The following is a 15604-nucleotide window of genomic DNA, read 5'->3' on the forward strand; positions in this document are numbered from 1 at the left end:
TAGGGAGGAAAAAAACACTGCCCAAAAAAAAAAAAAAAGCCATTGTCTCCACTATGCAGACCATACAAACCTGTGAGAGCCCAAGAGACTACTGAAGTCCATTTTCTCAAACAGAGGGGGAGGCCGGGAAAAGGCAAAAAGTTCAGATATGTAGCAAGCTGGTGGCCGACCGAGGACTGGTGTTCCCAGGGGCTGCCTGGTTTTCACAATGGCTCTTTGCCACCCTTAGGCACCAGGGCAGCTGGGGTCTAGCAAAGCGGGGGGAGGGGAAGTCCTAAGTTTCCACTGACTCTACTTCAGGACCCTGAGTCACCCTGGCCTCGCATGGCCTCTCCAGAGCAGGGACAGGCTAGTCCATCAGGAAGCAAAACACCCAGGAGGCTCTGGGCAGCAAGAGTGAGGAGGAGGCTTCAGTGCAGACCTCAGCTACTCCACTGCCAATGGCCACATCTGGCCCATTCTGTGACAGATATCTTGCCTCAAAGTGGGTCTAGTTGTGGCTATATTCTGAAATAAACTGTTCTTCAAGATGATAATTCTTCTAAACCCACTGTTTCCTCCAGTTATACGGGAACACTTCTGCCTTTATTTTCCTGAAAACACTAAAACAGACTTCAACCGTGAAGGCATAGAACCTGACAGAAATAATGGCAAAGTGTCTCCGAATATTTGATTGAACTCTGGAGAAGCATTTGAGGGAAGGGACCAGTTTCCCAGTGGACAGACCCACTGGTTGCAGTTTCCTGGGGCAGAGAAGGCTCTGTTCTTCACACCTCCATCCTTGCCCCATAGGGCCTGATCACATGGAACCAACATCCAGCCCAAGATGTTACAACTTGAATCTCCGCTCTCAGGGGCACGGCAGGTGGCTATCTGGGAGTGCACGTAAGTGAGGACAGGAGAGAGAGAATCCTCTGGGCCATCTGGTAAAGTCCCCGTGGAGCACGTGCCAAGGCAAACCAGCTCCACCACAGGAGCCTACAGAACCAAAGCTGGTGACTGGCCCACTCTTTTCTTCTGAGGGGGAAGGCCAATGTCCTCCTTCATAAGATAAATGGTACTTCTTACCCAGGCAAGAATGAGGGGGAAATGAACGTTTGGTCTTAAGCAATTTATGGTTCTACCACTGCAGTGATTGGCATTTCTGAATATTCTGTTGGGTCTCCCACACAAGCTCCTCAGACTACACAACTTCTCATTTTGAGTCCTTCCTTCCTGCTGGTGAGTCCCTCACAAACAGCTCTCCCCATAACCAAGCACCCTCACCTTCCCGCCCTACCCCTCAGGTTTCTGCCCTCAGGACCCACATCCCCAGACTCACCCAGGAACAAAACCTCGTGGTCCAGTCGGCACTTCAGTTGGTACTACAGGGAGGTGACGGTGAATGTGTCCTCAGGGTGAGGTTCCGCCATGGGCCCCAGGAAGCCACTCTTAGGGCCCCCACCCAGGCCAGGATGTGCCTGTGGCATAAAGCCTGGATACCTGTAGGCAGTGTCCTGCAGGGGCAGCAGCGAGTCCCTCGGCACAGGGGCCAGGGTTAAGTCACTAAGGAGTGGGCAGCCATAGCCAGCAGTGGCTGCAGCGGGACCGCGGGGTGGACCTGGTGGCCGGGCCATCTCCAGTGGCTCCTTGTCGGCCTTGGGCGTGGCTGGTGGGCTAGCCAGGTGAGGGGCACTGAGACATACAGCCTCCGTCCTGCCCAGGAAGTCAGCTAGCAGCCCTGAGCCCACCTTGCCTTCATAGGGTGGGCTACGGGCAGCTGAACCTGGTGGGTACCAATAGGCTGTACCCTTGCAACTAGGGGAATCATAGTGAGGCTGGCCCAGTGGCAGGTCCCGGCAGCTCAGGTGGGCCTGGGCTGCCGCTGCATGGCTCAGGCTAGCTCCCTGAAGACCATGCTTAAGGGGCTCACAGGCAGTCAGCTTTGTAGGTGGTGGCCGCAGCTCTTCCTTAAAGCCGAGCGTGGGTGAACAGGTGGGTGAGTATGCCTTCTGCAGGCCAGCATCAAACACTGTGGGTGGGTGCGCCAGCGGTGGGAAATGCTTGCCATCAAGCTCAGGGGCACCGAGGCTGGGAGAGTCACAGTGGAAGCCTTGGCTGAAAGTGCCATCAGAAGGTGTAGACGGATTCATGGAGTAGGGTCCCATGAAGTCACAGGGATCTCGCTCTCCCACCCCAAAGGCTCTTGACTGGGAGGGGAGCGGTGACATGCTACTGTCCCCGCTATAGTAGTCCAGGCCAAGGTCTGGGCTGTCCTGGAACAGTGGGTTAACTGGCTGTGGCTTGGGGATGAACTTAGCTTTAGCCGCTGTACCACCTCGCTCCTTCTTGGCTGAACAGGCCCCGCTACCCCGGCCACCCCGCGGCTGCCGGGGCCCGGTGCTCCGTTTGGATGGGTAGCCAGAGGCAGTGGCCGAGGCAGATGTTGAGAAGCCCAGATGTGAGGCCTCAAACAGGTCCACCTTCTTCCGCCGCCCGCGGCCAGGCTTGGAGCTGCTCTGGAAGAGGACGCTCTGATTCCAGTTGTAGCCGGGAGCAGACGATGCTTCATTCCAGTCCATCATGAGCTTCTCCAGGCTGGACAAGCTGGACTGACCCTCACTGCTTGAGGCCTCGCTGTTGGCACGCCGAAAACCACCACCACCGACGGGTTGATTGAACTGGGTGCTGTCGGAGGACGACTCAGAGAAGGTCTCGGACACGGCAGTTTGCTGCTTCACCTTCTGCGGCGTGTAGTTCGAGATGTCCAAGATCACGTTGGGCTCACTGACGTGGCAGTCAAAGTTGGGATTGTAGAGCTGACTAAAGGCCTCTGAGGCCCAGTCCAGGCCGCCATACCCCTGCCGGAAAGGCCACTGAGAAGCCCCCACAAACTGCCGACAGTTCTCAGGTGAGGGCTGAAAGGAGGAGGAGGAGGAGGAGGCGGCAGAGGCTGCAGAAGCTGTGGTGCCCTTGGGCACCATGTAGCCACCGGGTGAGACGGTGCTGGCTCGACTGTCGCAGCGCAAAGGTGTGGGAGCTGACCCAGAGAAGGGCCCCCCCTCAGAGCTGTTGAAGAAGGATGCCTTGCTGGGTGGCAGGCAGGGACCCCCAGTAGGTGGTGGGGCATAGCCAGCACTGTGGGCGCTGCTGGGTGAGGCGGGAAGGCTATTGCCACTGCCATAGGCAAAGCTGCAGTCCTTGCTGTTAGCACAGTCCTGGCCTGAAAAGGGCTTTGCTGGGGCAAACACACTTTGTCCTGCCCCATAGCCACCATATTGAGGCGGGTAGGTGTTGGCAGGCGGGTGGGTGGTAGGTGAGCGGGCCACGGCTGAAGGAGGGGGAGCCAGCTTTGGGAAGGTCTCAGCTGCCCGGCAGTCTGAAGTGGCTGGGGTTATCCCGTAGCTTGTTGCCCGTCCTGGTGGGAAGGTCTGACGGGAGGGCAGAACAGGCTGGAAGGAGGGGTCTGCCCCAGCTCCACTGCTGCCCACCGCCACTGGGCTAGCCTTGGCTCCCCGGCTTGGGAAGGTGGCAAGACCCCGCTGTGCAGGCAGCCCGCTGGAGGGAGGCCCTGCATAGGTGCCTGATGCCTTCCTGGACTCTGGGCGAGAGGCTGAGAGGGCGAAGTCCAAGAGGTCAGAGGAGTCATCCGAGTCAAGCAGGGAGCGAAAATAGCCAGTGAAGAGGTTCTGGCGCTCCTGGCTGAGCTCCGTCTGGCCTGAGGGTGCACCCGTATAGTAGCTGCCCCGGCCTGAAGCCCCACTCTCCAGTCCAGTGGAGGCAAAAGCCCGGGCCTCAGTCCCTTGGAACCCACAGTTTCGGCCAGCTTGCCCTCCTGGGTGCCCATGGTGAGGGGCCCAGCCACCACCCTTGTCCCCAGGCCACTCAGCACCTGCCTCCCCAAAGCCTGGGCCACTGGGCACCTGCTCTGGGAACAGAGTCCCGTTCTTTCGGGACCGTCTCTTGCGCTTGGCTTTCCCAGTCACAGCATCTACCTCCCCTCGGCCCCTTTTGCGTGGATGCCCCAACTCGGTGAGGCCAGGACCCACAACCCCAGTAGCTGCCACTGCTACCACCTTCTTTTTCTTGCCAATGCCCTCAAAGAAGTCACTAAAGGAACAGCGGGCTGCCTTGGCTGCATGGCCTCCACCCCTGCCTCCAAAGCCCCCCGTTTTGCCTCCTCGCCTCCGGAAACCCTGCACACGATGCAGGAAGTGGGAGATGCTCTGGGTGTCTGGGGCCTGGTGCACTGACTCAGGCTCACTGGGTGTCCAGCAGCGGGGCGGTGAGCACCTCCCAGCACACTGGCTCTGGCGGTTCAAGAAGGCCAGCTTGGCAAGGACATCAGAGTACTCAGCCTTACTGTCATTGGCATCTGCTGCATACGATGGCTGTGGAGATGCCAGTTTTTGTTTTCGCCGCCTCCGTTTCTTTACCTCTGGCATGGCCAGAGTGGCCGCTGCCACAGTAGCAGCCTCGGCAGCTACCACAGCAGGCTCTTTGGGCTTGCCAGGACCCAGCAGCAGGTTCTTAGGAGGGCGGCCACGCTTACGCTTGAGAATAATAGGCATCTCACCTGGAGGGAAGACCACCACCACATTCCGGCCATTGTTTTTCATCTTCAGCAATGGGGTGGGCTCTGTCGACACCCGCAAGCCCAGCTCCTTGCCTTCCACACTCAGACTGCTGCTCAAGGATGAAACTTTGTACGTGGTCTTATTTCTCCGCCCTAGAGATACAGGGATCTTGGCCATCTTCACCACCATGCGCCGTACACCCCTGCACTTGCCTTTGCGGGTGGGGACCACTGGGGTCTGAGAAGACTCTGGCTCCAGCTCAGGAACTGGGCCTGGGCCTGTCAGAGTAGGAGGTGGTGGAGGTGGTGGCAGCGGTGGGGGTTCAGCCAGGGCAGCTGCCAGCCCTGTAGGCATGGGCAGGGGAAGCAGGCGACCTTCAGGTCCCGAGTCTGCCTTCCGCCCCCTTCCGGCTTTCCGCCGGCGACACAGGATCTTTGGCCTATCAGTGCGCCTCAAGGCGTACTTGGGGTGGCCCTCAGGACCAGGGGGACCATGAGGTGAGCACAAGTCCAGGCGTAAGGGCTCAGTCAGCTGGCAGTGCCCCAGGGACTGCTGGGGCTCTAGACGTCGACCAGGAACATCCAGCAACTTGGGCAGGGGGTCAAGGGCCTGGGGGTCAAGGAGCTGGGACTCCAAGGAGTCAGGTAGGGTATCTAGGGCCTGCAGAGTCAGGCTCGGCAGCCCTAGAGGATCAGCAAGAGGCTGCAGTGGTGGCAGCTCCAAACCTTCCCCTAGAGGCTCTAGTGCCTGTGGGTCTAGGAAACGGGGTTGGGGGTCCAGGAGCTGTGGTTCAGGCTGCGGTGATGGAGGTTCAAGGGCCTGAGCCTCCAGGAGCTGGGCCTCAGGACATGTAAGGGAGGCCAGCTCACTGAGGATGTCAGCATCTGCTAGCTCAGAGTAGTCAGGCCCATCGGGCTCAGGCTCTGGGGGCAGACCAGTGGCTGTGGCTGTGGCTCCAGGACCATGGCCTTGGCCAGGCTGGGGGCTATCTCTGGGCTCGGGCTCAGGCTCATAGAGGGGGTGGCTGGGCCGCTCTGACTTGGCATGAGGGGTGACGCGCTCCTCGGGGCTACGGATGCTGTTGGCCAGGCTGGGTGAAGAGAAGAAGCTGTACTGCAGGTCACCGGGTGGTGGAGCAGGTGGGCGGCTCAGTCTTAGCCCACCACAGTCCAGATGCACACCGCTGTGCTGTAGGTCCTGTGACAGCCTTGTCAGGTCCTTCATGATGTCAATCAGCTGCACCACTGGACGCAGGTTCACACGGCCGTTGTCCCAGTGGCGGAGAGAGTTGCTGTCCGGGGCTGGTGTGGGACAGTGGGCCTGGGAGACAGGCCGGGCTGCCCGAGGGGGTAGCACGTCGTCTCCCTTGGCAAGGACTGGTGGACGCCGGGTGCTGGGGTCCCGGCGTGGGGGTGGGCGTGGGTTCTCAGAGAAGGTGTGGGTGGAAAAGGCTTTGTCAGGTGGGCTGGCAGGGGGCCGGGTGGGCAGCAAGGGCCGGGGGGTTGGGGGACCACCGGGGTAGTACTTGGGCTCTCGGAGGTAGTCAGGAGAGCTGCAGACGGCACTGGAAGTCACCACCAGGCCCTGGGGCTTCACACGCATCCTGACCTTGTCCTCCGAGGGCCACCAGGCGGGGCCGGGGCTGACATGAGGGTGCGAGAAGCCGGGACCAGAACCTGCCAGGGAAAGAGAGGCAGGAAGTCCTTCACTGAGCCGGCTTCAGTTTCCCACACCCTATTGAGACCCTGGACCCTTTCCCTAGGGTTCCATTGATTGCTACACTATGTTCCAGCCCCTGACCCAAGTCCAGATGGCTGGCAGGTCTTCAATCAAGTATACACAAGTGAACTCCTTTTGACAGCATCCCCGTCTTGGAGAAGGAGGCCTAGCAGGAGGACAAGGTGACCACTCCACATAGAACTGACCAGCTCTCAGAGTATCTTTCCCTCTCATCCCCAGCCCCTAAGGTGCACTCACCCTCGGCTCTGCCGCCTGGGCTGTCACACTGGATATCTCTGTGGGCAACAAGACACGTAACAGATCTGAATTCTCCACATGAATTAGGGTCCACACCCAAACCCTGCTACTAGCGCACAGTCCCACCCCAGCTCCCTCAGTGCCCCCTTGTGACTGACCTGGTAAACAGAGGGTCCCCGTGCTTGGGGACTCTGCCAGTCGCTGGCTGTCGGCTGGGGGTGTTGTGGAGCCACTTCGGCCCGAGTCCAGGCCTTGGGACGGGGACGTGGACAGCGCCTGGAAAGGACCACGGCAGCTCAGGTTTAGTGAGCACCTACTGCGCGCCAGGCACTGGGCTGTCAGCTGTCCAGGCATTGCTTCATTAATTCTTCATACCAATCCTGCGAGGTAGGGGCTGTTAATAACCCCATTTTGCAGATGAAGAAATGGAGGCTCAGACATGAAGTATTATTCATTCTCTCATTCATTCATTCTTAGGTTCATTACTCATGGAATGTCTACTCTGCACAAGGCCTGGGTAGTCAGGTATTAAAATAATCACTGGACCAAGAGCTACAGAGAAAGTGAAGAGAGCACCGGGGTCAAGGGTCCAGCAGCCACCAGGAAGTTGACAATAAAAGCCTGTACTTTAGGGACACTTTTTCTACTGCTAACCCTAGGCTAAGTACCTTAGCGGGTCATCTCATCTAATCTCCCTACCATACAGAAATAAATTATTATCCTGCCCACTTTTAAAAACACCATCTAGAAGAGGTTCGTCTCCTGATGGATGAAGCTCCCCAAGTCTGCAACAGCTCATGTTTATTATACCAAGAAAGTCATGTTTTGCCTGTACTGATGTATATATAGCATGTACATGCCCTGGTACCTAGAGGAGAGAAGAGGGCATCAGATCTCCTGGAACTAGAGTTCTACAGGAGGCTGTGAGCTACCATGTGGTGCTGGAGACTGAACCAGGAGCAAGAGTAGCCAATGCTCTAAACAGCTATCTCTTCAGCTATTATTTTATTACATTTTAATTGTGTGCATGTGTGTACATGTACGTGCTTGTGTATGTATGGAGGTCAAAGAACAACTAGCAGAAGCCAGCTTTCTCCTTGTGGGTCCCATGGACCACACTCAGGTTGTCAGGTCAGAGGACGAGCACTTTCAGCCACTGGTCATCTCATCAGCCCCGCTTTTCAAGACAGGGCAGTAGACGGGGTCTTACAGATATGCACCACCACGTCTGGCTCTCATGAAGTTTCTTCTTATTCTTTTCTAGACCCAACAGAGACGTTGAGGGGGAAAGAGTGACAAGAATGTAGAAAGGACCCAGACGGTGGCGGCGCACACCTTTAACCCCAGCACTCGGGAGGCAGAGGCAGGCAGATCTCTGAGTTCAAGGCCTGGTCTACAGAGTGAGTTCCAGGTGCCTAGGGCTGTGCAGAGAAATTCTGCAGAGCTTCATCAGAGAGTCTCTTAAGTCCTTCCTTCCTTCAGTCCGGCCCTCTGCCCTCTTGGGGTCCTGTCTATTTCCCCGCCATAGTACTTATCACAACAGCAATCAATGACTTGTGTGACTGGCTATTTACTGTGTTCCTTCAGACTGCGGGCTCTTCAGGGGCAAGGATCACACATGTCTTGTTTATTGCTGTATCCTCTGACCCCAGAGCCTGAGCTATGGATGCTACATAAATATTTACGGAGTGATTCTGAGCTGGTCAGGGCAGAGCTGGGACTTAGATCTAGGCCTGTTTGATTCCCAATGGAGCCTGAAAACGCAGAGCTGAGCCCGAGACAGGACCTCAGTGAACAGCTTGAGCCCCAATTCCTGAAGGGTCTGAGAAAGTAGCCCCCAATCATGTCTCTTGTTTGGTCCTGACCTAGCCCCGCTGGATCATCAGCTTATGCTCTATGGACAGGTGCCATATTGCCTAGTGTCGGCCCGTAGGGAGAATGCAGGGCTGACTCAGGGAGAGGAAGGACACTCTTGTGGGCCCCTGTGGTAGGCAGCGATATGCAATCCACTCAGAGTTTTAAGTATTAAAAGGGCAAGGCTCTCTTGTCTATTCCACTCACTGCATCTTTCGACATCTGGAAAGGAATGTAGCCCACAGGAGTTGCAGGCAGAAAGAACTTTGCAATTCACACACATGACCCACCGAGTCTTCACAGCAACCCAGGAAGCATGCATGGCTTACTGTCCTGGAGCTGCAGAGCAAACGGACCCAGAGCCCTTGTGAAACTCGCCTGAAGCCACACAGCTGTTCAGAGGCAGAGTTCCTAAATCTCTTCAGGCCAAAGCCTCTTTCCCACTCTCAGCTCCTGCAACAACCCTTCAGCCACTTCTGGAAAGGCTCCTTCTAGAGCTGTGGTCTAATTTAAGGCTGGGAGGAACACTGAAATTATCTAAGCCATTGGCTTCCAAACCCTGAGCCCGGGGGAGCGGAGGAGCTGTGTAACACTCCAGATACCCAGGCCCTAGTCCAGGAGGGCCTGACTCACACATCTGAGGGACATCTGGGAAACTGTTATCCTAATCTGCTCCCCCAGTGGGTACCTTGTACTCTAGTGCCATTTTACCAAAGAGGAGACCGAACCAGGAGCGCTTCACTGAAGGTCACATAGCACATGAAGGACCCTTTTGCTGTTCACCAGGTCAGTCCCTATTTTTGTCCACTGTCCCAGCATCATCCTTCTGCCTCCCATGCACCTGCTAACTCAAGGCTCCTATACAGCCGTGGAGCTATACCCTTTTTGGTTCAGCACTGCTTCTCTCTCTAGACACACACACACACACACACACACACACACACACACACACACACACAATGTAACCTGGAATTCTCCAACACATAGCTGTGTTACCAAGGAGAACCTTGAACTTCTAATCCCCCTGACCCCATCTCCTTATGAGATCGCAGAGTACACCACCACACCCCACTCTTACGTTTTGTGACTGAACCCAGGGCTTTGTGCACAATAGACAAACACTCTACCAACTGAGCTACATTTCCAGCCACCCCCCTTCTTTTTTGGGAGGTAAAGTTTTATTTGGAGTCATGGATGGCCTAGAAATCACTATGAAGACCAAGCTGATCTGAAACTTGCAACTATCCTCCTGCCTCTGCCAGTGCTGACAACACAAGCATGTACCGCTACAGTCTGTGAGTTTAACTAGCACTGCTTTTTTTTTTTTTTTTTGATTTTTCGAGACAGGGTTTCTCTGTAGCTTTTGGTTCCTCTCCTGGCACTAGCTCTTTCTAGACCAGGCTGGCCTCGAACTCACAGAGATCCAACTGCCTCTGCCTCCCTAGTGCTGGGATTAAAGGCGTGTGCCACCACCGCCCAGCTAGCACTGCTATTTTTGAAGAGAGAACACGTTCAGAGTCTTGGAAAAGCCAGGCAAGGACAAACCTTTAAACCCAGCATTCAAGAGGCAGAGGCAGGCAGATCTCTGAGTTCAAAGCCAGCCTGGAATAAAGAGTGAGTTCCAAGCCTGTTAGGACTACAGAATAAGACTCTGCCTCAAAGCATGGAAGCAGCCCAGACTCTGAATCTCCAAGTCCATTTCCAGCAATAAGCTCGCCATGGCTTTCAGAGCTACCTACCCACAGCCACCATTCCTCCCTTGCCGTGGGTGGGGCTCAGTAGGCCTTCCTGCTCTGGAGGCCTCCCACTTGGGGCCTGAGGGTGTGATCTTGGCAGAAGAGACAAACCTCTCCAGTGGTTGCTTCTGCTCCACCCACCCATGAAGACCTTTGGCCACATCCTCCTGACTGTCCACTGCTCTTTTGCAGCCTTCAGGATCTGAGGGAAGCAGTTGGCTCCCTTCCCCACCACACCCCAACAGGCAGCCATTCTCTTGGCCTCTTCTCAAAGGTACCACCAAGCCCAAGTCTGTGAATGAAAAGTCAAAAGGGTCCTCTGTCTGCTTGTCTGTTCCTGGGTCAGTGTCTGAGCTTGCCCACAGGGACACCAGCTGGCTAGAAGGGGGGCCCCAACCTGCAGAGTACAGTGCCGGGAAGCACCAGCCCACATCCTTGATCCCCAGCCCCACCCTCCCCCACCACCCGCTGTGGCTGTGACCACCCCACCCCTTCCCCAGCCCTCCTTCCCCTCACCCACCCCTAACCTCCCCAGGGGAGCCAAGCTGACAGCCCCAGCTCTCACTTCCGGCCTCATGACCCTCTCTCCAGACTGCATGCACTACTCCCCCATCTCCCTCAGCTGGTCTGAAGGCCCAAGGATGTCCCAGGCTTCCTAGCAGTGAAAAACACTGCTGTTCTGAATACTTCCTCAGGATCTCTCTTCTCCGCGGGAAGGCTTTACCTCCCAGGGCTAGCCACCCACCTCCCTCTCAGGAACTTGGTCTTCCCTTCCTTTTAGCTCCTACTGCCCACCCAACCTGCAGGTCCGTCTAGTAAGTAGATTACAGTCCCAGCTCTGAGCAAAACAATGAACTAGTCACTTATTTTGGATTTAAAAGTGAGCACAGAGAGGCTTAGTCATGCCCTTAAGGACACACAGCCATGCCATTCAACTCTGCTGTTGTGTAGGTGGGATCCTCTAAACCAAATTGCTTCACCACCCAGAGATTTAGCCTAGCTCACCTCCCCTAACTATCTTAACTATCTGTTCTAACCAATCTTTCTCCTAGCTTCTTACCTGTCACCAAGATGCACTACCGTCCCTGGCCACTAGGTGTCCCCTTGGAGCCACTGATGCCCCAAGGGGAACTGGTCCTGCCCCGCCCCCGAGCCACCAGCTCCCCCCAACCCCAGCACAGTACAGCACTGCATACCCCACCCTACCCTATCCCCAGCCACACAGAGCTCTTTTGTGCAGCCCCCGCCCACCCTCTTCCTGTCCAGAGTGGGGCACCTGGCAAGCAGGTCTGTTCCTAAACCGCCCCCTGCCAGCCCCTTGCCCTGGGTGCCAGGTGTGTAGGCGCCACTGCCAGCTCTCACTGGACCCGAGGGTCACCCCACTGGCAGCCCTCCCTTCCTCCCTCCGAGGTCACCCAGGGACTGTGCTTCCCGCCCCACTCCACCCCCCATCCCCTCCTGCCCTTGGCCCTTCCAGACTCCTCTGTCCTTGTCTTTCCTTCTGTCTCCCGGAGGACTCCCTCCTCCGGTACCACTAGCACCTCCTCCCACCTCTTTCCCGCCCCCGCCCATGTCCCTCCCCAGAGAGAGCCAGTTCTGCCCCGCCCCTTGCTGCCGACCAGGTCGGAAGAACTCCTCCCCCTGGAAAGTCACTGTTGGAAAGGAAGTGACTTCAGCAATTTGGCCACAAGGCTGGGCACCGCTTAGCCCAGCTCAGCCCAAGTCTTACCCAGCCCACCTCCAAAGCACAAAGGAAGCCATATGCACATGCAACCTCGCCTAGCACCAAGAACCCTAAGCACACACCAAGCCCACCCAGGGTATTTGAGTCTTGACCACACACCTCTCCAGCAGCACCCTGTGTGGAAGGAACGACCTAGGATGCCCACACCTGCACAGGACCCACATCCAGTGCAATCACCACTATGGCACAACTAACATGCGCTCTGAACTATCCCCCCAAGCCGAGGCCACTCACATAACTTGTATACACAGCCTCATGCACTAAGGACAGAGAGCCCTGCACACCTGCTTGCACACAAACCCAGTCCCAATACATTTACAGCCCCACATCCTCCCACAGCCCTGCCTCCCCACCCTTCCTATCCCTGGAGGCCCAACCCCCATACAGACCTCAGGAATGCTCCTTGGGAAGTTGGGTGGGGTTCCTAGCAGGCTAAACTCTAAGGAGCTTCCTGGAGCCTGAGGCTTCATGTGTCAGTTCAGGGAGTTGCCTCTGCAGGGCAGGGCAGCCCCACCTGGCCTTTGTGGCTGGGAGCCTGGGTGGGCTAACCTGGGCCATGAGAAAGATGGGTCCTACCACCGACCCGCAGTCTAGCTGGCTGCAGTCACACCTGGACTATACCATACCCTCCCAGTATCTCAGCTTGGCCTCCCAGCTCTGTGCTTCCAAGGACTGCAGTAAAGAGGTGTCCCAGGGGGTTCAGCTGCGCCTGTCAGGCACTCTGGTTTCCACCTCTGGCCTGAATCCTGGTCACAACTCATTTCTCCTCCCAGTTCTCTCAGGTCACCAAGGCACAGGGAAGAGTCCTGGGGCTAGGAGGCAGGACTCTAAGGGACTCGCTGTCTGTCTCCAAGTCCCCATTCCCCTTTCTGGATAATGGGGAGGTTGAGTAAGCTAGACTTAAAGGGTTCCTCTCCCCCACCCCACCTCTTTTGCCTAAGCTAAGAGCAGATGGCTAGTAAGCTGTCCCAGGCCCGACTTTCTTTCTCAGAGTTACCTGAGCAGGCTTTGCAGAGGCCTGGCTCAGCAGGAAAGGTCTGTCTCCACCAGCATCAGATTCTCCAGGGTGTTTCTGCAGAGCCCTGAGCCGTGTGCCTCACCTGGGACCCTCCACACACACTCAGCTGGGTTGGCTCTGGGGTCCAGGCCGATGAGTAGACAATCAGGCAAGCTCCCATCTGTAGAAGCAAATACAGCATACCAAAGATAAGCATTGGATGCGGGATGAGGAGGGCAAAGGGCAGAGGGCCACTGAGCCAGGAAGGCATGCTTCTTCATGAATACCAGTCCAGTTCTGACTTTATCTCACTGCAGAATTGAATACCTTCCCACCCCCTTTAATCCTTTAAAGATTTAATTATTATATTTTGTTTTTGCATGCCTGGTGCCCACAGGTCAGTGAGGGGGCTCAGATGCCCTGGAACTGGAGTTACAGATGGTGGTGAGCCACTAGATAGGTACTGTGAATGGAACCCAGGACTTCGCAAGAGCAACAAGTGTTCTTAAGCCGAGCCATCTCTCCAGCCCTGAGTCCAGCCCTGAGTCCGTCTCTTTCAACCCCAGGCTCCTGTCTGGAAGAGGAGTCTTTGCAAGTCTAGGTACTAAAATGTGTGCACAAACTGCAGACAGGAGAGACAGAGGAGGGAACCTCCCCTTGGCAAAACTCCCTTATCCGGTATCCTTTATGGGTCTCCATTTCCTCATCCCTAAAATGGGGAGTTACATCTTATGAGCGAGAGGGAAAGCAGGCTCCAGGGAGCTGGGGCCTGTTGCCTGTGCAGGTGGGAGCCACTGCTCTGAGTGGGAGAATGCCTGTTTCCACGAAGGTCCACATGCAGCTGCTGCTTGCCCATCTGCAGCAGCAACCGTTCAGACCTTAGACCTCTTGTTTTCCTTAATAACCATGGTCTTCCTCCCCCTCCCCCGCTGCCTGCCCATTGGCTGCCCCCCTGAAGCCGGGTTTGTGTGTGTGTGTGTCTCTAAGAAACAAGCCTCACGGAAACGTATAGGTTCTGGCTGCCTGGGAATGTGCCTGTGTGTGAGACCCTTGTCTATAAATGCACAACTCTGACTTTCGGTCATCTGAGTAAATACACACACCTGTGTGAGAGTTGCTGGCTCCACTCTGCCTGCCACACCGCTCTACATTTCAATGTCGGCACCAGTGCATGAAGACTGCGCATGCCTAGCATGTACGAGACCCTGGGTTCCACTCCCAGCACCACAATAAAGCTTACACACGAGTGTGGACCTGGTGTATCAGCTGAGTCCGTGTCTACGAGACTCCAGTGTCTCCAGTTACACTTGTGGGCATGCGCACATCTCAATTTCTATTCTGTTCATCTCTGCATGTGTATCTAGCTGAGCCTGTGACAGGTGTGCCCAGCTGTGAGTGTGCCCGTGTATGTCCACACTGTGCCTGGCTTGCTGAATCTCACTGTGTCAGGAGCCAGGCCAGCTCCTGCCTGCCTCAGAGCTCTTTGGATGTGGGTTTGGCAGCAGGGTGGGGGCGGGTGGCTGATCCTCTGCTGTCCCTGCAGGTTTCCAATCTCCAGGCCTTGACTGCAGGCGCTGGTGTCACTGCAGATCAGCATTGCCCACCTCCTACCTCTGCCTTTCCTTTCTGTGGGCTTTCAGGGTCATGGTGTGATGGTGTGACTGGTCACAGTGTCCCTGCGGGTTTGTTTTTGCCATGGTCAGCATGTGCTTGCGGGTGTGTCTTTGTATGATGTGCGGATTTGCATGACCTTACCATTGTGAGTCTGTGTATGCCATGTATTTGTGTATGTTGGTGGGTCCCTGTGTCTGTGCCATTGTAGCTGAGTGTCAGTGTCGACACATGTGAGGCTCTACGTGCCTGTCAGCACAATGGTGCCTCAGCATTTGTGTGGTACCTTTGTGAGGCTGTGTGTGTGTGTGTGTGTGTCACTGTGTGTTGTATGTGCTGGCTTCCCTCCTCCCCTCACTATCTCCTGAGTGCTCTCTCTCCTCTCTCTCTCTCTCTCTCTCTCTCTCTCTCTCTCTGTAGGAGCCAGACAACTCCCCAAGCCTGGATTAGGGACAATTTATCCACAGGCAGAGAAGAATTCCAACCTGCCAGAGCTTCCCTCTGATCCGTCCCCCTTCCCTGTGGTTGGGTGGGTACAGAAATGCAGCCTAGCAGCTCCCAAGCCCTCAGGGAGCCCCCACCTCCACAGTTCTCCAGAGGCCCAGAACGGTAAAAAAGATAGGACTCTGGGTGGCATTGAGCCCCCAACCCCAGTGACTGACTGGCCCCCCATAGCTCAGCTAATCTTGGCCTTCTTCTACATATGGTGGGTGGGTGAGAGGCGTCTGCCTGGGGCTAAGGAGACCTAAGGAGCGGGTGCCCTCAGAGCCTCTCTATCCTGATATCCCTCAGTTGATAAATGCCATCCCCCCAGTAAATAACTAGGGAAAATGCAACTGTGCCCATTCAGGCTGGGGGGGGGCGTGTGGTGAGGGAATGTGGCAAGGGGAGCGGGGTTGGGCTGGGACTGAGGCTCCCTTCACGGTGCTCCAGGCGCAAGGCAGAATCACATGTTTCCCATTAGCTGCTTTGGCCTCCTTGTTCAGGGGTGTTGGCTGGGGGAGATTTGTTCTGGTTGCAGACACCAGCAGAGACCACACAAGAGAGAGAGAGAGAGAGAGAGAGAGAGAGAGAGAGAGAGAGAGAGAGAGAGAGGGAGGGGGGTGTTCGTGTGTATGTCCGAGAGGAA

The 15604-nt window shown here is 56.1% G+C and overlaps 1 protein-coding gene across 4 annotated transcripts in view; it reads right to left on the reverse strand.

Moving 5' to 3' along the window:
* The window catches only part of Ahdc1 (AT-hook DNA binding motif containing 1), a 65419-nt gene that overhangs the window by 9253 nt on the left and 40562 nt on the right, over positions 1-15604 (reverse strand). For all 4 annotated transcript variants that reach the window (XM_005353110.2, XM_005353111.2, XM_026782070.1 and 1 more), the window contains 4 exons: positions 12865-13045; positions 6692-6809; positions 6534-6571; positions 1322-6232 (listed from right to left, as the gene is read on the reverse strand). In XM_005353110.2, the coding sequence (XP_005353167.1) occupies positions 1365-6158 (4794 nt within the window). In that variant the 5' untranslated portion in view covers positions 6159-6232; positions 6534-6571; positions 6692-6809; positions 12865-13045 and the 3' untranslated portion in view covers positions 1322-1364. The remainder of the gene's footprint in view (positions 1-1321; positions 6233-6533; positions 6572-6691; positions 6810-12864; positions 13046-15604) is intronic.

The sequence above is a fragment of the Microtus ochrogaster genome, chromosome 10 (assembly GCF_000317375.1).
Source record: "Microtus ochrogaster isolate Prairie Vole_2 chromosome 10, MicOch1.0, whole genome shotgun sequence".
NCBI classification, from domain to species: domain Eukaryota; kingdom Metazoa; phylum Chordata; class Mammalia; order Rodentia; family Cricetidae; genus Microtus; species Microtus ochrogaster.